The sequence below is a fragment of the Morone saxatilis genome, unplaced genomic scaffold, assembly GCF_004916995.1.
Source record: "Morone saxatilis isolate NCDOM2014 unplaced genomic scaffold, NCSU_SB_2.0 Contig15, whole genome shotgun sequence".
Lineage (NCBI taxonomy): Eukaryota > Metazoa > Chordata > Actinopteri > Moronidae > Morone > Morone saxatilis.
This window is the reverse complement of record NW_023339707.1, coordinates 5,413,208-5,437,929: the sequence shown is the minus strand read 5'-3', so window position 1 is coordinate 5,437,929 and position 24,722 is coordinate 5,413,208. Positions and strand designations below refer to the sequence as shown.

General features: G+C 42.1%; 2 protein-coding genes across 7 annotated transcripts in view; both read left to right on the top strand.

The window, feature by feature from the left end:
• The window catches only part of ralgapb (Ral GTPase activating protein non-catalytic subunit beta), a 21,811-nt gene extending 790 nt beyond the window's left edge, over window positions 1-21,021 (top strand). The window contains exons 2-32 of one of the 6 annotated variants that reach the window (XM_035656323.1): window positions 413-633; window positions 2,948-3,150; window positions 3,290-3,456; window positions 3,563-3,749; window positions 4,005-4,136; window positions 4,590-4,768; window positions 5,990-6,141; window positions 6,484-6,721; window positions 7,354-7,389; window positions 8,257-8,458; window positions 9,222-9,389; window positions 9,522-9,636; window positions 9,848-9,995; window positions 10,119-10,183; window positions 10,288-10,432; window positions 11,781-11,911; window positions 12,678-12,860; window positions 13,113-13,261; window positions 13,633-13,820; window positions 13,993-14,096; window positions 14,258-14,413; window positions 14,597-14,650; window positions 15,168-15,377; window positions 15,632-15,790; window positions 15,913-16,081; window positions 16,214-16,336; window positions 16,447-16,583; window positions 16,685-16,793; window positions 16,981-17,059; window positions 17,866-18,014; window positions 18,692-21,021. In XM_035656323.1, the coding sequence (XP_035512216.1) occupies window positions 457-633; window positions 2,948-3,150; window positions 3,290-3,456; window positions 3,563-3,749; window positions 4,005-4,136; window positions 4,590-4,768; window positions 5,990-6,141; window positions 6,484-6,721; window positions 7,354-7,389; window positions 8,257-8,458; window positions 9,222-9,389; window positions 9,522-9,636; window positions 9,848-9,995; window positions 10,119-10,183; window positions 10,288-10,432; window positions 11,781-11,911; window positions 12,678-12,860; window positions 13,113-13,261; window positions 13,633-13,820; window positions 13,993-14,096; window positions 14,258-14,413; window positions 14,597-14,650; window positions 15,168-15,377; window positions 15,632-15,790; window positions 15,913-16,081; window positions 16,214-16,336; window positions 16,447-16,583; window positions 16,685-16,793; window positions 16,981-17,059; window positions 17,866-18,014; window positions 18,692-18,885 (4,608 nt within the window). In that variant the 5' untranslated portion in view covers window positions 413-456 and the 3' untranslated portion in view covers window positions 18,886-21,021. Of the gene's footprint in view, window positions 1-412; window positions 634-2,947; window positions 3,151-3,289; window positions 3,457-3,562; window positions 3,750-4,004; window positions 4,137-4,589; window positions 4,769-5,989; window positions 6,142-6,483; window positions 6,722-7,353; window positions 7,390-8,256; window positions 8,459-9,221; window positions 9,390-9,521; window positions 9,637-9,847; window positions 9,996-10,118; window positions 10,184-10,287; window positions 10,433-11,780; window positions 11,912-12,677; window positions 12,861-13,112; window positions 13,262-13,632; window positions 13,821-13,992; window positions 14,097-14,257; window positions 14,414-14,596; window positions 14,651-15,167; window positions 15,378-15,631; window positions 15,791-15,912; window positions 16,082-16,213; window positions 16,337-16,446; window positions 16,584-16,684; window positions 16,794-16,980; window positions 17,060-17,865; window positions 18,015-18,691 lie in introns of those variants that run through there. The other 5 variants (XM_035656324.1, XM_035656328.1, XM_035656325.1 and 2 more) reach the window with 5 other exon arrangements.
• Window positions 21,022-22,484: 1,463 nt separating this feature from the next.
• Window positions 22,485-24,722, top strand: part of prex1 (phosphatidylinositol-3,4,5-trisphosphate-dependent Rac exchange factor 1) — a 77,009-nt gene continuing 74,771 nt past the window's right edge. Inside the window, exon 1 of the mRNA XM_035656448.1 lies at window positions 22,485-22,910. Coding sequence (XP_035512341.1) covers window positions 22,767-22,910 — 144 coding nt within the window. The 5' untranslated portion in view covers window positions 22,485-22,766. The remainder of the gene's footprint in view (window positions 22,911-24,722) is intronic.

The window sequence follows — 24,722 nt, the reverse complement described above, 5'->3', positions numbered from 1 at the left end:
TTGTTTACTGATACACCAACGTTAGCCACATTAACCCCGCTGTGCATGCACTGCACCAGACGACAATTGTTCTAATATAATTGAATCTTTCATCGTCGTTGTACGTTTTCATCCTTCATTTTCCTTCCACCAAAATAACCTAAGTTAGTTACGTAAGACAGGAGTAAACCAGTTCAACAAGTTAAAGTTGAAATACTGCTTGATGGACCTTTTGATGGACTAGATCAAATCAGTTGTCAAACAGAATCCTGTATGAGGTGTGTGTGTTTCTCTGTTAGCAAGGTTACATACTGACAGCTTTGGCAGAAGTACTCTAACAGTCTATTTGTGTAAGATATTAGTTAAGTGGCCTCTTCATAATGTTCCCAATCTTTCTTATTGAGTTGACTTCGGTGTGTGTGTGTGTCTGCAGGTGGAGGCAGGAGGTGTGAGTAGAGTGCAGTAGACATCAGCAGCATGTACTCGGAGTGGCGCTCGCTGCAGTTGGTGGTGCAGAGTGACCAGGGCCACCTCAGCGTCCTGCACACCTATCCCACCACTGTGGGCACAGAGGTGGCGAATGCTGTGGTCAAACCTCTGGGCACAGCTGTAAGCCCTGTCGCCACAGAGAACATCCTCAAAACAGACAAGGAGGTGAGAAAGAGGTCCAATGTACTTTGCAACTGTTCAACTGTTCAGTGTTTGACATCATTTTAATGCTTTGGAGGGCTAGCAGCTCCGTGACCAAAGCTTCGGTCAGCTCAAAACCTGCACAAATTGCCTGGACTTTGAATAAAAAGATGGCTTATGCAGCAGGAGGCACGGTTAGTAAAAACCCAAGGGATTGATCTCTTAATTTGAGCGTCAGCTGTTTGAATTGTTGTAGACATTCTGCTTGGTGTCACCACACTGGTGGAATTCAAGTTATTTTTACTCTGCACGACCATTGTTTGATATGACATGCTGCGATTTGAGCAGTAATCAACTTAAAGGAGCAGCTTCCTACATCACTGGTGTGAGATATAAGTGCTATTTCAATCCCCTCACTTAATTGAATGACATTAACTTCTTTGAAGTGCAAGCACAACACCCAATTGGGAGAAATACAAAAATACATGAGAAATATATGCAAATGTATAAACTTTAAACTCTACTATAGTATGTCATTATCAGGTTTGCACACACAGATTTGGGCAATTTCTCATATGTTTCCCTCTATATCTGCGCTTAAGCTTTTCCATAAGTCATGTTCCTAGCTGGGACAACTTTGGGACAAAGACCAATGCTATGTTGGATTTGTGCTTTGTGTGTTGAGGTTGCTCGCATTGTGGAGCAGGGTTTATTCAAGGTCTTCTCTATATTTGGCTTCATTAATCGTCCCCTTTCCCAGTTCCTGCCTTTAAAATCATGGTCTGAAACTACAGTACTAATGCCAAGTCTAAGTGTAGGGATGACAGTACGTTACGTACCCTGATTTTGACCAGCTCTAAGTCTTGACATTGAGGCTAAAGTGTTGAATTTTTGTCATGAGAGCAGAGTTTTTTTTTTTTCTCCTGCTCTCAAAGTCCATTTAAATGCCATTAGTCAGAACCTAGGTGGCTGTCATAGGTTTTTAACTCAAGAGTCTTTGGTACAGCTACTAGTATGTCATTATCAACATATAAAGGTGTGACGGATGAAGTGCTACAGAGATAGCTTCTCATATCTCTGCACGAGGCTTAGGTCTGAAACACAACAGACGCTAAGTGCTGTCGGTTAAGTTCCCCCTTCACTTCACCGTCCATTCTCATGAAAATGAACACAGTGTGCCTATGTATATGTGCTGTGTATTTTCTCTTCATGTTGTGCTCCGATTATGTAAAAAAATATGTCTTATTTATGTCTTAAAGCCTCTGAGGCACATAGTATATATTCAGTGATAAACAATAGTAGTATGTTTAATAAGGATGTCCTGAGCCCCTCTGTAGGGTCAGAGCAGAGTCTGATTTAAGATGTTTTTTGACTTAAAAAAAAGCCAGATCAATTTCTCATCCCTTTGTTTGTATGCTCGGTTTACACCAGCTGTCAGAAAAAGTCTCCCCTGTGCTCTGATGAAACACACACACAGTTGTGAACAATTCAGGCGCAGAGCTCACATCTAGCCAGGAGTTTCAGTTAATGATGTGACAGCATGCGTCAGGAAGAGATCTGAGGAGCTGCGTTGGGTTAAAAATATTTCAGCAAACGCTTCTCAGGTGCACCATGCATCTGGAGTGCTGCTGTTGCTTTGAACCTCATTCATGCTGAGGATAAAACATGGATAAACCCTTCTGTCACCACTGAGCCACATTTACTCTCCCTTCTTTTACACAAAACACTGTAGGAAATGATACAAAATATGGCAGGAGACTGTCAAGGGAGGGCTGTTCTGCAGGCTGACTTCAGACTAAGTGTGCATCTGTATTCTGTGCTGAACATACAGTTTAAGGACTTGAATTGGGACAATAGGCGAGAAAACATGACTGGGATGTCTTAACTGTCTTTACACCAATGTTTAAAATGTAACATTTGTACAATAGTGATCTGGTTTTCACTCATCACTTGCCTTCTGAATATCTGGTCTGTTTTTGACTCACAGGAAACTAAAACATGGTTAAGAGATGCAGTGTACTGTTATTGCCATCATCATCTTACCCTAAACCTTTGGCCCTCTGTGTTATGAGACACTAAACCAGATGTGCTAAACTGCTTATGGTTACTCACATGACATAGTACAGATTGACCTACAGTAAAGGTACAGTATTATATCAAAAGAATTGCAGAACTTGCAGAAATCTGTTTTGAGAGCTGTAATTTTCTGTTGTGGCAGTGGCATACAAAACTGACCAACAACAATCATGCCACATAGCGAAATGCTACAAAATAAGCCGATAACTAATAATAATCTGAAAACATTCAAATAGATTAATGAGACTGGTTTGGTTCCTAGGTGAAGTGGACCATGGAGGTGCTGTGTTATGGCCTCACCCTCCCCCTAGAAGGGGACACTGTCAAGCTGTGTGTGGATGTGTATACAGACTGGATGATGGCCCTGGTGTCGCCCAGGGACTCCATGCCTCAGCCTGTGGTCAAGGAGCCCAATATGTATGTCCAGACCATCCTCAAACATCTCTACAATGTCTTTGTACCAAGGTATGTCAGGAATGTTCACAGATGAGCTTTCATCTTCCATTAACTGTAGTTTTTGTATTTAAAGGTATACTTGGTGCATATTGTACACATTTTCTTCAATTTCCTCCATGTCCTCTGAACGCTCTGTGTCTTCTTCCAGGCCTGAACAGCACAGTCTGAACCACATCAGGCTTTGCCAGCAAGTTCTGACTGCAGTCCAAAAATTGGCACGAGAGTCCATTTCCATGGTGAGGGAAACCTGGGAGGTGCTGTTGCTCTTCCTGCTTCGCATCAACGACACGTTACTTGCCCCGCCCACGGTTGGAGGTATGCCTCGCCCTTCGCCACACAATCCCTCTTGCTGTATTTCTTGTAAGTTAATAATGATAATTACTAATATCTATAATCCCTTTAATATTTTTCCCTCTTTCAGTCGGGGTGGCAGAGAAACTGGCAGAGAAATTGATGGCAGTGTTGTTTGAGGTGTGGCTCCTGGCATGTGCACGCTGCTTTCCCACGCCGCCATATTGGAAGACAGCAAGGGAGATGCTGGCCAACTGGAGACACCACCCTCCTGTTGTAGAGCAGTGGAGCAGAGTGGCCTGTGCCCTGACCTCCAGGTTAGAACAACTTAACTTCATGTGGCCCTGGATTTAGTACTAAATACAGTTTGTCACTGACAATGAGTTTTGTTTCTGTTTAAAGTATTGTACGGTTGTTCGATAAGACTTGGGTTGTCTAACCTGTTTAACTCCTGCGTCCACAAATGGGAGAAGCAAATCAAATTTTTAACAGTTGGCGGTTGCAATAATGTCAGTGGGAAAAATAATAAGATGTGGTCATCTGTTCATTATTGTCTCACTTCTTCAATCCAGGCTTTTGCGCTTTACCCACGGACCATCCTTCCCACCTTTTAAAGTTCCTGATGAAGATGCCAACCTGATTCCTTTAGAGATGGACAACGACTGTGTGGCACAGACGTGGTACCGCTTTCTCCACATGCTTAGGTGAATAAACCGTTGTTTTCCTGGGTTCCAGCCTGAAAAAGAGATGTTCTTTCCCCATCAGTCTAACTTAAATAGACACAGATGACTTTTCCATGTGTTGCAAGGGACAGAGAAGTCTTTCTTTTCTTCCATCCTTTGGTCTTGCACAGTCTGCTCCAAAACATCTTCCTCGTGATGGCACTGCAGCCACAATCTTAAGTTTGAAACCCATTCCTCTTCTTAGATATAATCATATTAATTGAAGTCATCTCATTTATCTTTTGTAGTTTGTTCCAAATGTGTTCAGAATCTCAGAATCCTGCTGATACTGCTCTGTCGTCATCTCAGTGCTCACAATATTAAATGTCACAGAACTGATTCCAAGCTTCCAAGCCACCACAGAATCAGACATCAGATATATCCAAATAAGCGCGCTTAATCCATGCATTTCTTTCTTTCTCTGTTTATTTGTAGCAACCCCGTGGACCTGAGCAACCCTGCGATAGTGAGCACCACTCCAAAGTTTCAGGAACAGTTTCTTAACTCCAGCGGTATCCCTCATGAAGTGGTGCTGCATCCATGTTTGAAACAGCTACCCCAGATCTTCTTCAGGGCCATGAGGGGCGTCAGTTGCCTAGTGGATGCCTTCTTGGGTAAGAGGATGCCGAGTTCAAAATGATAAATGTCATGAGACATTTAAGAGGGTGTTGTCAGTGTTCAGAAGCCAACAAAGGAATACATTTCAGAGTTAAATGAAAAACATAGCAGTAAGATCCCTCACATTTTAGCCATCATACTATAAAACATGTTTATATTACTGATAGATTTGCAATGCATGATGTTGTGTTTTATATATTTGACTTCGAGGCAGCTAACTGCTTTAGAAAGGTAACCCATAACATTCAACATAAGTTTACTATTATCAAAATGACACAATTGTTGCATGGGCTGAGGCAAAGCCTGTCCTGTATTACATGCAAAGAGTTAATACTTACACCAAAAGCTTGCATAGTGTTTATTGTTATTTCACTCAAGCTAATAAAAAAAGTCAACTTTAACCATGCAGGGTAGGAAAAATGCATTCAAAAATCTAAAACACACATATTGTTTGAAAATGGTTCATAGAAGTGTAAAGTATATGTGATTATGTGAATAGTGAAAGCCATTCCAAGCATTCATTTCTTGTAATCGTTTTACTCCTTTCCAGTTGTTGCACTACGTCTGAGTAAAATCAAGATGGAGGATGTCAGTCAGTAATATCTGTTTAAACATTTGAATAGAAACATGTCAGTGTGTATTCTTCTCTTTAGGTGTCTCTGTTGAAAAGAGAGATGTACGGGAGAGGGTGTTCACTTTTTGTCCAGTGCTGCTTTCTCATGGTACAAACATCAGCTGATATGTCATATAATGAGATGGGCATGTAATGGATTGGTCTATTTATTGGTGGTGATGATATTAACTACTGGGGGTTAGTCTTGCTATAGCAAAATGGTATGTCCCAAACATTCAGACTAAGCTACAAGATCATCAACAAGGGGTGTCTTGGGGGGGGGGGAACAAAAAAAAGGTCAATCAAGATGGATGGATGTCAATTACTGCTGATTTGTGTCTAACCGTCTGCATGTCTGTGAATGAACATTGTCAATGATCAACTCCCAGACTCTGAAGCCACTTCATTTTTCTTCTTCTTCTCTCTAACATTAGAAATTGGAAAATGGCTTCAAATGATTATATTTACCCATTAATATTAACATGTTTTGTCCACTGGAAAAATGGCGGGATAAATATTTTTTCCTTGTTTGCTGGGGCTAATCAGAAATGGAGGGGAAAACACTAGCGAAGGTCCCCAGCTCATTTTACTTTCCTTCCAACAGGTATATCACGTCCCAGAGCTGACAGTGCTCCGCCCACCCCCGTCAACAGAATGAGCATGTCCCCACCCCCGTCCATCACCAACACCACGCCCCCTCACAGCCGCAAGCAACGGCATACAGTGGTCACCAAAACCACGAGCAAGAGTTCAACTGTAAGTTAAAGCGTTCCATTGAACCATAGAAAATAATAAGTGCAGAGTTAGAAAAAGTTTACGTCTCTCTCTTTCATATCATTATTTCCAAGCTAATCTATAGACAGAACAGCGCTAATTCATTTGTGATAGAGATTTCTATCAGAAAGACTTTTTTTTTTTAAAGCATTCATTACACTTGTCAAAATCAACGTGTGTATCACATCTACCGCTATTTCTTTTGTCCCATTTAATTGAGAAAATCTCAACTCATCTTCTCTGTGTGTGATCTGTTAGTAACACTAGTCATGTTGTCAACACCTGGGCAAAAAACATCTTCTTCTATCCCTCCCAACCCTGCAGAGCAGCGGTAGTCAACCAACCAAAGCATCCCAGCAGCAACAGCAGCAGCAGCAGACTTCGTCCTCCCCGACCCTTCTCTCCAGCCCCAACCAGAGCAGCTGGGAGTCTCGGCCCCTGCCGGCCCCTGCACGGCCAAAGGTCAACAGCATCCTCAACCTGTTCGGCCAGTGGCTTTTTGACGCTGCTCTGGTCCACTGTAAGCTCCACAGCGGCCTCAGCCGAGACCCCAGCATGACGGGTAAGAAGTGAGACGTTGGCTAATAGCGTTTCCATTTATGCATGGGCAGGTGGGTGTTTTGTTGCTGTTCATTAGTATGTGTTTTTGTGGAGTTATCTGAGTTTTTTGGTGTCTGTTATGTTTTTTTTTTTTACTGTATGTCTTCGGGATATCCTTTTCTTTTTTTCACCATTTTCTCTGAAACTTCGTTGTGCCTTTCTGTGTGTGGAGGGCTTGGTTAGAAGTGGCCTGGTATGAGATTTCCATCTGATTCTAATCCATTTACATTTACCAACTATTTAAACCTGGCTAAAACTGCATATAGACTATAACCATATGCTAAGGACTTCATATTGTCATTTTATTGGTAAAATCATCACTAGAGGAGTCGGTGACACCACATACAGTATTTGGTATTTGAAAAGAAATTTGGCTCATCATTGGCTCTCCATTTATTTTTCTCTTTTTGGTGTAGTGTCCTGCACGTGTCTACTATGTCTGATTAATGTTAAAGAGTTGTAATGGGTCAAAAGTCATGTTTTGAGGAGAACAAAAAGAAAAAAACAACACAATTCATGCCTGATATGAATTGATCCCAAAATATTGGATCTGCTTTGATTTTGTGTCTCTCCACTATTTCTGTTATCTTGCAGCCTCTTTTATCCAAATTCTCCTTTCTTATAAATCTTGTAAGTAGGAACGGCAGCTTTTTTTCCTCACTTGATTTGCGTTTCTTGACAAATCTTCCTGCTTTTTAGTTGAGTTCCTCATGATCATCGCCATTATCGCCATTGTTTTCTGTTCCCACTGCTTGTCATATATATATATATATATATAAAAAAAAAAGTTCACCAGCGTTCTCTCAGCGTTTCTCCAAAGGTGATTGAATGGGTTTCACCAACTGACCACTTTGTCTCAACCATAACGTTGCCAGTTTGTGACAACGCCACCCCGTTTTTAAGTTCTCATTTTATTTTCCTTTGGGTCACACTAATCCTTATTTGGTTTCAGACCCCCCTCAAGTTCAGCATTAATGTTTTGTTTCTTGTAATTTCCTTTTGTATTGTCAGTTCACTTGAGTTTTGATTTTATTGGTTTGGTGCCTCAACGCATGAAGTGAATGTCCTGTACCTTGAGTGACAGTCATATAATTGCAACAGCGAGGGAGCTGACACAGGGATTTTGCTTTGTGGTCTTGCAGCTGAAAACATTTTATTACGAGCACACTGCACTCGGTCATGCTTTGCCAGTGATAGGTAGAACATAAATGGCAAACTCTTTGTGTCAGAGTTCCCTTTTGAATGCTTTTAAATGATGTGTGTGTGTTTGCAGTCATTGAGGTCTTTGTTCCCTCTTGTTGTAATAGCGATTAAATGTCTGCTTTATGGTGCTTTTTTGTTTTTCAAAGTTTTACTATGTTTACTTTTTTATTGTAGTGTGCATATAATAGCTACATGTCTATGTTTGCCTGTTTCTCATACATACATGCATGTATACTAATGACCATATTACAATTTAGGGTCCTTTCATTCTCTGTCTCTTCACACTCTCTACAGCGATAGCCACTCAAGTAGGTCTGGAGCTGAGAAGGAAGGGTTCCCAAATGTCTACAGACTCCATGGTGTCCAACCCTCTGTTTGATGCCAATGAGTTCCCAGAGAGCTATGAGGCAGGACGAGCTGAGGCCTGTGGGACTCTGTGCCGCATCTTCTGTAGCAAGAAAACTGGAGAAGAGATTCTGCCTGTTTACTTGTCCAGGTAAAATATTTTTTTATAGTATTTTGCTAATTTGAATGCTAATTCAAACTGTCATCAGCCTAAGGCTGGAGATATACTTGCTTTTAACTAGGTGTTTATGTGTGCATGATGGCTGCCTCGCGTATCCTGCGTCTGTTTGAATCGTTGTGCCGTGATGCAAATGCATGGCTAAAAAGCAAGTATATCTCCAGTTTAACTGTAGGCGTGCAATTTTAGGGTTTTGCTGTTAAGATTATAAACTGTGCAAGACGAGTAGTATTCGTAATTAATGAAGCCAATAGTCCAAGACTTCCAACTTCACAAAAACAAATACTGGTCCATATGATGGATGATGTATATCGTTCACAGTTAATTAACTCGCTACAAACTTGCTCCTTACTCCGTTTCTATTTCTCTCCTGTCACTGCCTGAACCCCTCATGTCTTCATCCCCAGAGTCATAATAGTCCTGTTCGTAGCCGTTGTAAATCAGCTGGCCTCTGTTGGTCCGCTCATCCCGGAACCATAGCATTCTCCGCTGGGTCCCGTTGCTCCTATGCTCTTAATTCCCCCTGTCCTTCGAGCTCCCAATCCATGTACAGTCCGCTAATAGGACTGCTAATGAGCAGTTAGCGGTAAGGGACCCCCTGTGTTAACAGAGAAAAGGTCTGTTCCCCTGATACCTAAGTCCTGATGGCAAAGCACAGCTCCTGAACAGATTTTGACGACTAATGATTAAGTCGATTATTAGGAGGCAGCCCTAATTCTTCTTTCTGTTTCTGCAGGTTCTACATGGTCCTGATTCAGGGTCTCCAGATCTCTGATTTCATCTGTAGACCAGTCCTGGCTTCTATCATTCTCAACTCTTCCTCTCTCTTCTGTACTGACCTGAAGGGCATCAATGTGGTAGTGCCCTACTTCATAGCTGCCCTGGAGACTATTGTACCAGACAGGTAAGACGCAGGTTTTGGAGCAGTCATGTGATTAGCATCTTTTATTTACTGGAGAAATCGAGAGAGATTTATCTTCAGAGATTTTGAGAATATTGTCTCTTGAAGTCCATGACATTGGTTTTACTCTAACAGGGAGCTGTCCAAATTCAAGATGTATGTAAATCCTACCGACCTGAGGAGAGCCTCCATTAACATCCTGCTTGCCATGCTGCCATTGCCACATCACTTTGGTAACATCAAATCAGAGGTAACAGTTTTTGGTACCTGTACATTTTATTTATTTGAAATCTGCCACTTTAGTGCTGGATATGTTTCATGGTGGTGTGAATTGAATACATTCATCACAGCGTTTTCATGTAGCTTATGTGAAATCCTTGTTGAAACATTTTCTGCACCATAAAGCCACTTTTTAAAAACAATTAGGCCAGGTTCTTTACCATGTTAATGCTTTGCTCTAGGTTTTATTGGAAGGGAAGTTCAATGAGGAGGACGGGTGGCCTCATGACCAACCCGTGTCTTTCCTGTCCCTGAGGCTACGTCTCGTCAATGTCCTCATAGGAGCACTGCAGACTGAGACTGACCCCACCAACACACAGCTCATCCTGGGTATCTACTTCATATCTTATTTATTTAGCCTTTCCATATTACTTATGACTTAAACCGCTTTTGGACTGTGTTAAAGTCTTATTAATAATAATAAGACAATAATAAGAATAATACTTATTTCAGGTGCAATGCTAAATATTGTTCAAGACTCAGCGCTGTTGGAATCCATTGGTGCACAGACTGAAACAGTAAGCCCAGCTCACTGCTATCTACTGCTAAACGATTAACAGTTTATGATGCTAGAAGCAGTGTGAACTGGACCTCAACATTGCTGTGTTTTTCGTGGTGGCAGGGGAGTATAGATGGCAGCCACATGACAGTGAGGAGTCAGAGTCACAGCCGTACCAACAGTGGCATTAGTTTCACCAGCGGGGGCAGCACAGAGGCCACCAGCCCAGACTCTGAGCGCCCTGCCCAGGCCTTGCTTCGAGACTACGGTAAGAGACATAAACTGATACCACTGTGCTCGGTGAATTAACACAACGGTGCCAGCTTTGCATAACAGGCTTGCTGGAATTTCATGTGATCAGTACCTGTGTGCTGGTCAATGCAAAACATGTAACTTATTGAATGAACGCATTTCTTCTTTATAGCTAGCGTGGTTAAGGTGGTATACAGAGTTAAGAAGCGTTGGGTGAAATGTCTTTGTAGGTGAAACCAAAGTCATTTGCTGTGATGCTGTGTTATGGAGTGTCTGGGCTGGTTGCTTTTCTTTCAGTAATTGATTAGCTGCAACAATGTTGCCTAATCAAAAGTATTTGAAAGATTCCGTCTTTTCCTCGGTAGGGCTGAGCGATGATTGCCTAAATGAATGGGTTGGACACTATGTCAATAATGACAGTGACAGTCTCAATTTTTCACACACAAGTTCATACCCATTTATGCTGAAAGCTGTACTGCTTATAGGCAACTTTGCCATGCAGGAAATGGGGGGGTATTCCGCAGAGTTCCTGTGGGACGGGATGGTAACATTGTGTTGTGAGGCACAGTGCTGGACAGGAAAAATGAGGCTGTAGAGTAGGCAGGAGTCTGGGGACAGCTGTTCACACACTGCAGCCAATTCAGCATGATTTGGGATTTATCTTGTTTTGAAAGTCCTAATGATCTCAATGCAGAAGCCTCAACACAATCACTTTTAGTTACATCAGCTAGTGTGTTTAATAGAAACCCTGACATGGGTAGTCAGCTCGAGAAATGTTTACTTTGGATAGGACAAATACAACAACAATAAAAGTACCTGTGTTTACCCTGGTATTTCATGTCAAATGGCTGCTGTGAAAAAGATCTATTGTAGGTTAAACTGAGAAACCATGCTGTACGACAAGTTGTGACTACTTTCTTGTGTCAGTTCCACATAAAGCAGCAGAACATCCCCATATGTTACAAATCCATAGCAACCCACGAGATAACAACAGTATATTTCTGTTTCATGTATTTGTGTGTTGTGGATTTTTATCAGACCAGGCCTGGTAATTAATTAATTTAGTTTTGGTTGATTATATCATGCATAAAGTTTTCTGTTCTTTCCAAGTCAAAACTTGATCGCTCAGCCCTATTCGTTAGCAGTTCACCTATTCTTCAGTCTGCCTGAATTGTTATCAACATTGTGTGCTATACTGATTTAAATCTCTATTGCAATGCATGTTTTCAATACTAAGACATATCTACTAACTGGGCATCCAGTACATGTTTCCTGTTGTCCTGTATACCTCAGCTGTTTGGCCTGAATTCTGCTTTGCTCTATTCTTTGCGGTGTGTGGTATTTCGGGGTGTTATATGGTCTAGCTCTTCCAGATACGGCGGCGGGCCTGCTGGTACGCAGCATCCACCTAGTCACCCAGAGACTGAACTCCCAGTGGAGACAAGACATGAGCATTTCACTGGCTGCCCTGGAGCTGCTGGCTGGACTTGCCAAGGTAAAGCTACAAACACCACAGAAGCTCACTGTAACAATCTGCTGCATTACTTGCTGGCCAGGCCAAGGTGAGGCTATTGTGTGGCTTTTAGTTCACTTGTCTGTCGTACCATCTTGGAAGCTGTTGTATTGCCACCTCTACCAACACTTCACTTAATAAAAGCTGTTATGAAACAGCTTTTTTGAAGGTAAACACTGGATTTGCTCCTCCTAGTAGGCTTACAGAAAAAATAAACGATGTTACCATGAAACTAACCTTTCAGATGGCTTAACCCCTGGCCCCAGTTAACTAGTGCACCTCCTGCCCAAATGAGACAGTCTAGCCTCACAGAGAATAAAACTAATGGTGCGTTCAAGTGGTTCATGTCGACTTCTAAGTCGGAAATTCCCATGTGCAACATGGGAGTTGCCCTCAAACTGTCAACACAGTACCACAAATGACCAGAATGAGAGAAGTTTCTGGATAGCGGCCTGCAGTTTCTCTGCCTGGTAATGGCTGTACACTTGTTCCCAGCCAACTAGTGAACCTGCTATGATACGCTATGAGAGGTGTCAGTCTCCAAATAAGATCACATTATAAAACAGACAGTAATTGTCTATAAAATGTAAATATCTGGCTCTTGATAACACACAAATGAAGGGTGCTGAGGAGCAGAGAGAGAAGAGGACGAGGCAACACGGAGGTTACATGAGGTTATTTGGATTTATATAAATGCTTAAGTTCTCTAGTACTGTAATTTGACTTTTTTTGTATATGTCTCAACCAGGTGAAGGTGGGGGTAGACTCTGCAGACCGTAAACGTGCTGTCAGCTCTATATGTGGATACATTGTCTACCAGTGTAGCCGTCCGGCTCCTCTTCAATCTCGTGACCTCCACTCCATGATTGTAGCTGCGTTCCAGTTTCTTTGTGTGTGGCTCACTGAACACCCTGACATGCTGGATGAGAAGGTAGGTTTAAAGCATGGAAATTTCCCTTAAATTGTTGTTTGGTAAAAGGGGGGAGAGAATATTGTTTGATAAAAATAAGCCGAGAAAATACAGAAAATTGGAAACTTTACAATTTCTCTCAGAGAAATTTAGTCAGGAACATTTTGTTGGTAATCATGTTTGAGTCCAGCCTAAATGAGACATTTATTTGGAAAGAAAAATGTATACTAATACTATAAGATACTGTCGCCTCTTCTGTTTTCTGTGGATCAGGATTGTTTGGTAGAGGTTTTGGAGATTGTGGAGCTGGGAATTTCTGGCAGCAAGTCCCGACAGGAACAGGAAGTCCGACATAAAGGGGAGAAGGAGCACAACCCAGCTTCAATGAGGGTCAAGGATGCGGCTGAGGCGACTTTGTCCTGGTGAGACTCAGAGTTTCTACAGTTTTCAGTTGCAACACATTTATTTTTCAAAACAGCCTTTTGGTTATCTAATCTTTATTATTTGAAGAAAAAAAAACTGAAATTAAAATTCAGTTTTGAGACTTCCCTCGAACATATATGCTTTGTCAATTACATGTACTGGGCCATCGGCAGGAAATAGTACCTCTCCAAAAAAAACTGTTGTCCGTTCAACAATCCACATTTGCATTATTTTTGACTGCCAGTTTTGTATCTTTGGTTGGACATTTAAATCTTGTTAACGAAAGTCAACAAAAGTTGTTGTACTAAATTGTTCATATTGATGCAGTTTCTGTACTGTATATTTATGTTCTTGCTATGGTGTTCCCCAGTATCATGCAGGTGTTGGGGGCCTTCCCTTCCCCCAGTGGGACTGCATCCACCTGCAGTCTGCTGAATGAAGACACCCTGATACGCTACGCCAGACTGAGTGCCACAGGAGCCAGCAACTTCCGCTACTTTGTCCTGGACAACTCGGTCATCCTCGCCATGCTGGAGCAACCTCTCGGCAATGAGCAGAGTAAGTAGCATATCATCCATCCTTTGGCGGTTTGTTGGGATATCGGAGATAATTAAGGTTAATTTTTTTTTAAAAGTAGAGTGTAAGTCATCTGCAAAGTACTGGTCAATTAAAATGTAGAAAACAACAAGCCATCCTGTCTGTCCGTAAATGAAAGCGTCTGTCCTCACAGACCCCAGTCCATCAGTGACAGTTTTAATCCGAGGGACGGCTGGCAGACATGCCTGGACCATGCAGCTCTTCCACCAACCCAGAGGAGCTCGGGCCAATCAGAGGGTGAGATCACACTGTTAGACTACTGCTTCATGAAGGAGAACATTGCTAAAACCGAATCATCTCAGAAATGTTTTAACATGACATGCTAGAGTTTTGCTTTAGTAAAACATGAAGCTCCACATCTGTTTTGCTGATACCACAAATCTGTTCTCTTTCCACAGCAGGTGTTTGTTCCTGAGGGCCGTCCAACGCCCAACAACGATGTGGGGATCAAGTACAACGTCAAGCAGAGGCCCTTCCCAGAAGAGGTGGATAAGATTCCTCTTGTTAAAGCTGATGTCAGTATCCCTGACCTGGACGACATTGTCAGTAAAGAGGTGAGATTTGTTTCCTGTGGGACCCTGTCATTGATCTAGTACCCACATTATGACTAATTACACACAAATGAAATTATTCTACTACGGGAATAAGATAAAGCAAGATTGTTTGTTGCCATGGCTAAAATAAAGCCATAAAGTAAACTAATGTCACTAATGTTATTTGTTATTATACAAACTCAGGTGTGTTGTATGGGCTGGCAGGATGATTCAAGACCGATGAGTAATTATCCACAAGTGAGTTGTTGGAGAGATGAAATTTCTGAAAATGTCTCTTGGCGGGGAAAAAGGGGTCAAATAATCTGGTTTGGTGACAAACGTATGATGATCGTTTTGTTCCAGTTTCTCAATCCAATGCAATACCCTTGCAATAATTTGTAGCTTGTAATGCAATCCAAAACCACCACTAACTACGGACGGAAAAAATTACCACAGAGTTGAACCAACACCTCTCTGACGCACTGTTGAACATTAAAAGCTTCACAAAGACTGGATTTATTGAAGAGTTGTTGTACTGGATTGGATTACATTGTACATGTTTAGCTAGTAAAATGGGGACTTTGAATGTTTTAAAGCACCTTTGCACACTAGAACTCTTTTCACATCAGGTTTGGGATGTGACACCTCAGTATTTGGACTGTGGGACTTGCCTTTTGTGGGTTCATTCTGGATTTATGCAATCGAGTGCCGTTCATCAGCCACAGCCTCTTAAAATGATCTTTAAAAACATGCCCCATGCCCTTCTTTTTTTCAGCTGGAAATTCAGCATGACAAGCTGCGTATTCTGATGACCAAGCAGATAGAGTATGAAAACGCCTTGGAGCGGCACAGCGAGGAAATCTGGAAGTCCAAGCGTTTCCCTGACCCACAGACAGACTGCAAACCCCCTCCACCCTCCCAGGAGTTCCAGACAGCACGCCTCTTCCTCTCTCACTTTGGCTTTCTGTCTCTGGAGGCGCTCAAGGTTGCTAAACTTAATTTGTCCACTTTGTCCGTTTTTTCACGAGAAAATCTAATCAAATATTGTATACAAGCTTTCCACTTACTTATACTTAACTTTGATTGGTACTTTTGCATTGTGATTATATTCAAGTCTGTTGAATGAATAATAATGATAAATGATAATGATACTGTAATGTATAAATCATTAATGTTATACCATTTTGTTTGTAAATAAAGTCAATTTAGAATGTATGTTCATTCATTTGTTATTGATAGGAGCCCAACAACAGTCGTCTACCTCCTCATCTGATTGGCCTGGAGTCATCCTTGCCAGGTTTTTTTGATGACATCAGCTATTTGGACCTACTTCCCTGCCGACCATTTGACACTGTCTTTATTTTCTATGTGAGGGCTGGACAGAAAAGCAGCCCTGAGGTGAGGGAAGTCCAGCTGATTGGTTGTTTGCAAAAGTTTCTGTGTGAATTTTAACTTTGTTAGTTCTTTGACAAGATGTGTATAAAAATATCTGTGTGTGTTCTCGTGCTTGTGGTGATCAGATCCTTAGGAACGTGGAGTCATCGTCCAGCGTCCAGCCCCACTTTTTGGAGTTCCTGCTGTCCTTGGGCTGGCCTGTGGACGTGGGACGCCACCCAGGGTGGACGGGACACCTAGATACCAGCTGGTCCCTCAACTCGTGCTCCGACAGCAATGATATACAACAAACAGGTGAGCTACTAAGCCAACTAATGCGTTAGGTTTGAGGAGGTCTGTGGGCGAATGCATATCATGGCCTGGTTATCTGCATGTTGGATATTTGTGGTAACTAAGTCAATGTTGAACTTCTGTTTTTTTCTGTAGAGGAAGCAGCTACTCCTGAGGACACAGGAGGTTCAGTGTTCAACGGGGAGAAGAAAGTTTTGTACTACGCTGATGCTCTGACAGAGATTGCCTTCGTTGTTCCATCTTTGACAGAAAACTCTGGTCAGCATTCACTCCCTTGAATGTGAATTGGTAGACACTGTATATTATGAAAACTCGGTGAGGGATTTGGGGTTGACAGAGTTGCCATTTGCTCTTTTGTTGTTTCCCAGAGGAGTCATCAGTGCACAGTGACTCCACAGTGGAGGCAGACAGCAACACAGACCTCATGCCCGGTTTACTCAAACAACCCAATCTCACACTGGAGCTGTTCCCCAACCATTCTGAAAACCTGGAGTCTGCCAAAAAGGTACAGTTTGGCTTATGTGAGGTTATCTGAAGTGGACGTGGACAGCACTGATTATGAATTTTCATTTTTCTTACACTCACTGTTTTGTCTTCTTACCGTAGCTGAGTCCTTTGGTAAAGACGAAGAGGTCATCGACTGGAAAGTCATTCCCACCACTGGGTCCGGAGACAAAGGTGTTTGTGGTTTGGGTGGAGCGCTTTGATGATATCGGTAGGCACATACTCTCCATAGATTATACTATTCTTTATTGTCTTCTTTTGTTCAGTCAGTGAGTTTCTCCACAACAATAAAAATAATCAGCTTTTGCAGCCTTAAAAGGTGGCTGTAAAAAGCTGTTTTTTCAAGTACTTAACCAATGGATGTGGGTACATGAATGCCATTGTTTTTGTGTTTTTAGAGAACTTCCCGTTGTCTGATCTCTTGGCGGAAACCAGCACAGGCTTGGAAGCTAGCATGAGCAACAGCACTTCCTGCAGGTATTCAGACTCAAAACACTTTTCTGCAAATATGGAGAACTTATGACCCATGAATTGGTTTTCGTCGGGTGCAAAAATGAAGAAGAAGAAAAAAACAATTCTGCAAAACAGCATGTGCTCCATTTCTGTTTATTACGCAGGATAACATGCAGTGCCTAAACACACGCATTGCGAAACAGGAAGCACAACACGCAGTGTGTGCAAAAGCAGGCAGAGAAAAGGAACTGTGGCAAAGCTGTGACACTAGCTCAAGTGTGAAGTAACACAAAGGGATATTCAGTTTTTGTGAAAAATGAGTCATTTGTACAGCTTTGGTCATCCTTTCTAAGGTTGAGATAACATGCTGTCGTCAACTGAGGCCACAGACCACAAACCTCAAGCCGATTTAAATGGTTCAACCAAATGAACAATGCCACCTTTTGAGAGGGTGTGTGATCTGATCTGATCTGACAACCGTTCATTTCATTAGTGAGGTAACTCAATTTCTGAATGCCCAGGTCCCTTGAACGATAATAGGTGGGAGGCATTTGTGAAGATTGCTAAATTGACATTTTCAATCCAATTGCCGAAAACAGCACCAGAGGAGGAGGCCAGTCATACATAGACACATTTTCTTTCAGTTGTTTCATTTACATCTAAGTTCTACATGAAATCAGTCTGATCTGTCAAGATACATGGTAAAGTATTAATTGGGTAATTATCTATGAAGTTAGTGCTTTTACTATGTTTGGTATTGTGCCACGGTTTCTCAAATATTATTCTGGAGTCATTGTTAAATCATCTTCCTCTCTGTTGTTCTACTTCAGGTCAGGGTTACTTGAGAAGGATGTTCCTCTAATCTTTATCCACCCTCTGAAGACGGGGCTCTTCAGGATCCGGCTGCATGGAGCTGTGGGTAAATTTGGCATGGTGATTCCCCTGGTGGACGGCATGGTGGTCAGCCGCAGAGCGCTAGGTAATAGCTCACATCTGTCTTTGTCTTTCCCTCCCTACCATGCATTTCCTTTTTTTCTCATCAGAGAGAATGGAGCAGCAACAAGTCGTAATGCATCACATGGTTTCCACAGCTGAATCTATTAGGATCATTGATTTGACTTTGTGAAATTATAATATATGCACGCATTAATATTTTATGGTTGGTATTTGAGTGTGAAGTGCAGAGGAAACCAACTCCATTTAATCTGTTTATTTTGTTTTTCAATGCAGAAGTTACGGTTTGTAATAGGAACAAGGCAGGGTTGTTATTTGTGTTCACCAGTTGAACTTGCATCTGCATGCTTGTAGGCTGCACAAGCTGTGATCGCGTACAGAGAGAAAGAAAACATTTGAAGTATTTCTCTCGCCCATGCTGATACATAACTTCGCCTTGGAAAAACACAGGAAAGCTCAAGTGCATGTAATGGCCAGCAGGTGGCATAGTTGGAAGCTGTGTATGAAAGTTTCTTTAACTTTTAAAAACACAAGTCTACACTCAAGTGTATCTTCACTACTTTTATCTGATTAGAAGGTGCTGTGGCTATACATTTTCATGATTTATCACTTGTTCTAGGATTCATCCATTGCATTGCATTCCTTTGTACATTATCACAAACTGTCCCTGATGAGCTCCTGTGTTTGCATCCCTCTCCCCAGGGTTTCTCGTGCGGCAAACGGTCATCAACGTGTGCCGACGGAAGCGTCTGGAAAGTGACTTGTACAACCCGCCTCACGTGAGGCGGAAGCAGAAAATAACTGAGATTGTCCAGCGTTACCGCAACAAGCAACTGGAGCCCGAGTTTTACACCTCGCTCTTCCACGAGGTGGGGGAGGGAAAGCCTCACCTCTAACCCCCCTGTCCTGTCCTAACACTGGCTCACAACCGCACACAGCAACACACACACACACGCACTCTTCTCCTATACTCATATACACCATTTACAACTGTGCTTGCATATACACACGCACACACTCACACAGAATCTTTATATTTATACTGTACTGTTTTGTTATTTATATGAATACATATATCAACACTGTCTGCCTTTGGCTCCGAGAGCAAAGTGTCAAAAACCATGCCAAGGTGGAAAAAGCTACATTTCTATGTCGCAGCCACTCACTGAAGATTTGACTGGCTGAAGTTCAACAGTGACTGTCTCTCCTCATTTAGGTTCATGCTTTGTGGCAAAAGAGTTTCTGCTTGTCATAAACTGCAATACAATAGTTACACTGTTGGCCTTCCTGAAATTGTGCAACGTTTGTCCTTTAAGCCCAGTGATACGAGTGGATTTCATGATGGTTTGGTAATACAGAGCGGTGTTAAAAATCCAGATCTGCATATCTGTTTTTGTTTTAATCAAACAGATTCGCGGTTGGATTTTTGCTAAGGAGATAAACATGTAAGCGTCATAAAAAATGTCATTGAAAACAACATCGCTGCAGCTGCTTCAGGGCAGGTGGCTTCAAGAGAACAAAGAAACGATTGACAGCATTAACCCATAATCTAACTTTACAACAAATTGTCATCTACATGCAGAGACACCTGCTAAAGTCTTCCTAGTGCAAACACACATTTGGCCATCGCAGCAATTGACTGAGCACACAAATATTGCTGTTTATATATATTTTTTATTTTCCAGATGATTTATAGGATTCTTCCGTTGTATTATTGTGTGCGGATGTCATTTTTGACACCTGCGCTGTCTCTGTGCCAGTCTGAAAGTCATCCCATCTCACAGCAGCCACTGCACTGTTTGTGTGTGTGTGTGTATACGTGGCCATATGTATGCTTGTTCCGCCAGTCAGACCATTTACACTACAAGGAGTCTCAGTGACCCCTCCAAGTCCCATAAATGGCATTTAAAGACAAATTATGTCACTTTAAACAAATGAGAATCTTAAGACAATACAGTGCTGAAAATTTAAAGTTTCTCAGTCAAGACATGGCCCAAGAATGTGTTTCCTCCTACTGCTTGGTAACATTTGAGTTTACTGATAATGAGAGTAGTTACAGAGCTCGTGGAGTTTGCACTCGATGTTTGCAGGGCTAATATGAAATGACCACAAAGAACATTGAAGTCTCTGCCAACACCAAACGGAACTATAGCACAGTTGAAGTGTCTCGCTCCTCCAAACAAATCTGTGGTGATGGATTAAAAGGCCAAAACACTCGATGTAGCTAACAGCATTATACATTTTGGCTGATCAAAGCTGTATTTTTAAAATTCTAAACCCAGAATATTTAACCTTGTCAGTTACGTTCAGTTTGGATGACAGAAATGTGCAGTTTTGCCTTCACATACGTTTTAGTAACCTTTTTTTCTTTTTGGCTTCACAATTTGTTTCACTTTTGTTTACTCACTGTACTTTGGTTTTGATTCAAGCCCTCTCACTGTCTGCCTGTAACAATGTGAATTTATTTATCACAGAGATGGAACAGGGCAAACACCTCTAGTTTCTTTGTTATATTGGAAAGTCTTAATGCACTGAGCACATTTTATGTTTATTTTCTATTCCCTTTGGTTACCTTACATGTCTTTTTGTACTTGTGTGCATTTTGAAAGAAAACCCTGCTGAAGGAAGAGTTTTATCTTGTGAAATATGAATGAAGAAGAGGCGTCGTGGACTTTTTAACCTATCATGTCTAATTGTGTGACTCACTTTTTATGACAGTGCTTTATGCACATGCCTTTTTTTGGAAGGAAAAAAAGTACATTAAATATGCTTCAAAGAAACTACATACAATCAGTCATACATTGTATCCTATGTTACTCCTCTGACGTTTGATCATATTTAAGGATTTGCCATGTACAGAAGCGGAGGATGATATGTAAATATATGATACTGTAAGGCATTTACAAGTTGTCTGTTGCATTCCTCATCTGAGATAGCGAGAGAAGTTATGTATGTATGCAATTATGTGTGGGAGGATCACAATGGGTATTGAATGTAACATGCATCAATTAAAACTATTATTGACATTTTAATTTCTCCCATTCCTAATATCTGACTTATTGTTCACAGCACTTCTCTCCAGAAGCACCTCAGGGTCTAGGTTTAGATCCCCATCACTTTCAGTAGTTAGAGACAGAATGATGTCAGAATGAGATGCAGTTATTCTGTAATGAGTGTTTACAGCACACACGGATTCTTCGTTAACGGTGGTGTGTGAATGCGGTGAAACAAGCCGGATATGGCAGCCATCTGCTCCGGGGCGAGACCTGTGACAGTAGGTGTGCCGTAACGTTACTGCAACCGAAGATATGATTTGTAGCAGGTCAACCATAACAGGTTGTGATGTAAGCTTTAAGCTGTTCGTCTTCTCCATTCATCAAAGCACCCGATTCTACGCCCTTAAACTGGTTTAAATTCACACACTGTCCATTTGAATTCGTGTTTATACTGCAACAACTGAGAGGACCAGGTGACACAATCGTTTTCAGATTGGCTGGAGAAACAATGGAGTCATCGTCCGGTAGCGGCCGAGACCGCAGCATTCAAGCACGAGACTCACATGACCCCGCGTGCAATGTGGTAATGCTGGAGTCACAATAAACACGAGACCAGTCAGTGCACATTACCCCACACATTACGAAGTGAGAGGGTTTCTGGACCTGACTTTGCACCGGGGCTTGTTTTAAAGTGAGCCGTTCAACAGAGTGCTCCTTCTCCTCCGCCTGTATCCACCAGGGGGCGCCTTCCTCTTAAGGTTACTTGCTGACTACAGGTGGGGTACTGTTGTGACAGGTAGGGATGAAATACTACATTCATTTACCACCTTATTATAAATATTAAACAATAATATAGGCCGCCATTAAAAGACTTACTTTTGTAAAAACATTCATCTAGGTACATTTTCCATAAACCCTAGAAGTGTTTCTGACCGTTCATTGTGTTTTAAGAACCTAGAGTATATTACATTTGAAGGAAGAATGCTAACATTTGAATTGCTGTATACACAATGTAACTATTAGCCACCATTTTGTTCGCTCCTTTTATGGTTTTGTTTCCATTGAATACCATAAATTATTTGTATTTGGCAGCATGATTTAAAGGTAGGATGTCTGCTATATTAAAATTACATTAACCGACATTTCATTGTGGAATTCAGAAAAGGCAAAATGATTAACAATATAGTGAGCGTGGGACAATATGATATCGAATACAGTGTTTGTTTTTGTGTTTTATTACGTTTTAGTATACTTATATGGGCTTATATGTTTAAGTCTATTCCCCAGTACGCAGTCTGAATTAGTTCATGGCGGCTGCAGTAGTTTTAGTCTTATATTGTATTTCTTGTCCCCTTTGGAGCCACTGCAACATTGCATACTACAGTCATTAATGTAAGTGTTCGGGTGCTGATGTGTCTGTGAACATGTTGTTTGTTTGTGCTCATAGCAGAAAGTGAGCTGTGTGTGTGTCTCTGGGTCCCTCCTCCTCCTCCTGTCCACGGTCTCCAGTCTGAAGTGATCTACTGTTGCCTCGGCCGCTCTCAGCTGGTGCTGCTGCGACCACACAGCCCGGCTCTCTCCGCTCGTTGTTTGGGACTTTAGGTGAACTTTATTTCCAGTGCGTGGTGCGTCGCGCATCACCGCTCGTGACTTTTCTTTTTTTTCGGAAAGCTCGCGGCTGCAAAATGGACTGAAGCACCAACTCAGCGAAGTGTGGATACTTAGGAAAAGACAAGAGTGTTTCTGTAAAGAGCAACCTTTCTGAGGGTTGAATTACCATCATGGAAGAGGACGACGGGCATCTGGGGAACGGTATCCACGCCGCCAAGGACTCGGACCGACAGCAGCGGCTCAGGCTTTGCGTTTTAAATGAAATACTCAACACCGAGAGGGATTATGTCCGGACGTTGCTTTTCCTTCAGTCGGTAAGTTTGACATTACCTTTTCACGTTGCTTGTGTTCACGTTCCGCTCTCTCATGCACGGGGCAGAGCATTACGCCAAACTCCAGTCATAAAGCTTTCAATTCAATGTTGTCTTTTCTTTTTGCCAACATACACGTCGCGTACGTTGTATTAAGAAATAGGTGAAATTTTTTAAAGTGTCTGACTATACTTTTATATTCGGCACCCTTACAGTACATTAAATGGGACACGCTGCAAGGAAAAAATAAACTTTGATAATGTCGCCTGCGGTAGCTGACGGGATGGGTATGAAGATAAAACACCAGATATTCGCATTCTGTTTGGCGTGACGCTCTGTAGACAAGGGGTAGCCTACCTTCTGTGTTGTAACTTTTTAATCCCATGTTGCTGTTATAGATAAACAGAATGCAGAAGTTAGACACACACCTCGCAGCTCTGGTTTAAAGCCCTCGGTGGCTACACAATGTGGCTTCCCCCCCAGCACAAAGACGCGTATTGACAGCTTTCTTCTCAGTCCAAACGTTAAATGCATAAACGCATCTGTGCATATATTGCTGCATCTTACCATTAGGCTATCAATGAACATACTGAGGTAACGTGAGAAACATAGGAGGCAGCCTGGATTGGTGACTTTTTGTCACGATCTGAGGCATGGGGTTTTCCACATGGGCACGAATGCTCGGGGGCATGATTCACACCTCTTCTCCTCCATTGTGTGTTAAAGCTCAGGTTTAAAACAAATCAAAGCCGGGCTCAATTCACACTGGCTTCGCAAATAAAAAGATATTCATGAGCATTGAACGTCACCACGCCTCCCGCTTCCAGACAGAGATAAGAAACCATTTAATCATAGCTGCTTATTCGCTCATTGTACATCAGCTGCCTTTGATGAATGAACGTCCTGGTGATTTTACACGCTCCTTTCAACCACCAACACAGTGCCAGCACAAACGGCTCCCACCTGCAGGAGACTATTCAATTTGTCACTTCTCCTTGTCATTTTTAGTTGTCCTCCCCTCATCCTTGCCTTGTCATCTGCGGTGCTCGCACAGTGCAGGTGGTTTCTGCTTCCAGCGGAGACTAAATCGGTGCATGGTTAAGTCCAAACTGGCCAATTTTATGTGACAGCAATAATGTGGCTTTATTATTATCCATTATTGCTTGCGGTAGGGAAATCCCCCTCTTTTGTTGCCCCCCCCCCTCCGCAACAAGGTCAAAGGTCAGGGTCAGCTGCAAAACATCACCCTTGAGCTGGTAGGAATTCAGGGTATCTTCTTACTCGCTTTGCCACCCCGCTGGCATGGAGGTTGAAAAGGCAGCCGTTGATTGTTATCACTTTTACTTACATTTTTACTTAATTTTCTTCTTAATTCTGTACATTTTCTAGTTTCAACATCTGGCAAGCATTTGTCAGGGCCATGGCCATGGTTCCCTCTTTGTCTTGTGCTGTCACGTGTTAAGGAACTTCCTCAAAGTTCTTGAAATAATTCTGTTCATCCGTACAGATGGTTCACAGTAGCCAAGTGTCACGAAGATACTAAATGATCTCACGGACTTCAAGTCAGTGATGCATGGCCTTCTCAAAGTTATACCCACATTATGTCGCTTGAAGAAGATGTGCAGTATGTGGCCGAAGCCTGAACTAGATTACTGAAAGCCTTTAAATTCTACACAAAAAAAAAGTGGGGGGGCTACTTCTGTGGTGCTGTTTCCTTTTTCAGTTACACAAGAGACAAGAGGCAGCCAAGGCTTATCTTCTGTTACAAGACAGACCAGGCAGCAGGGGGACATGCTTTGACCCCCCCCCCCCCAA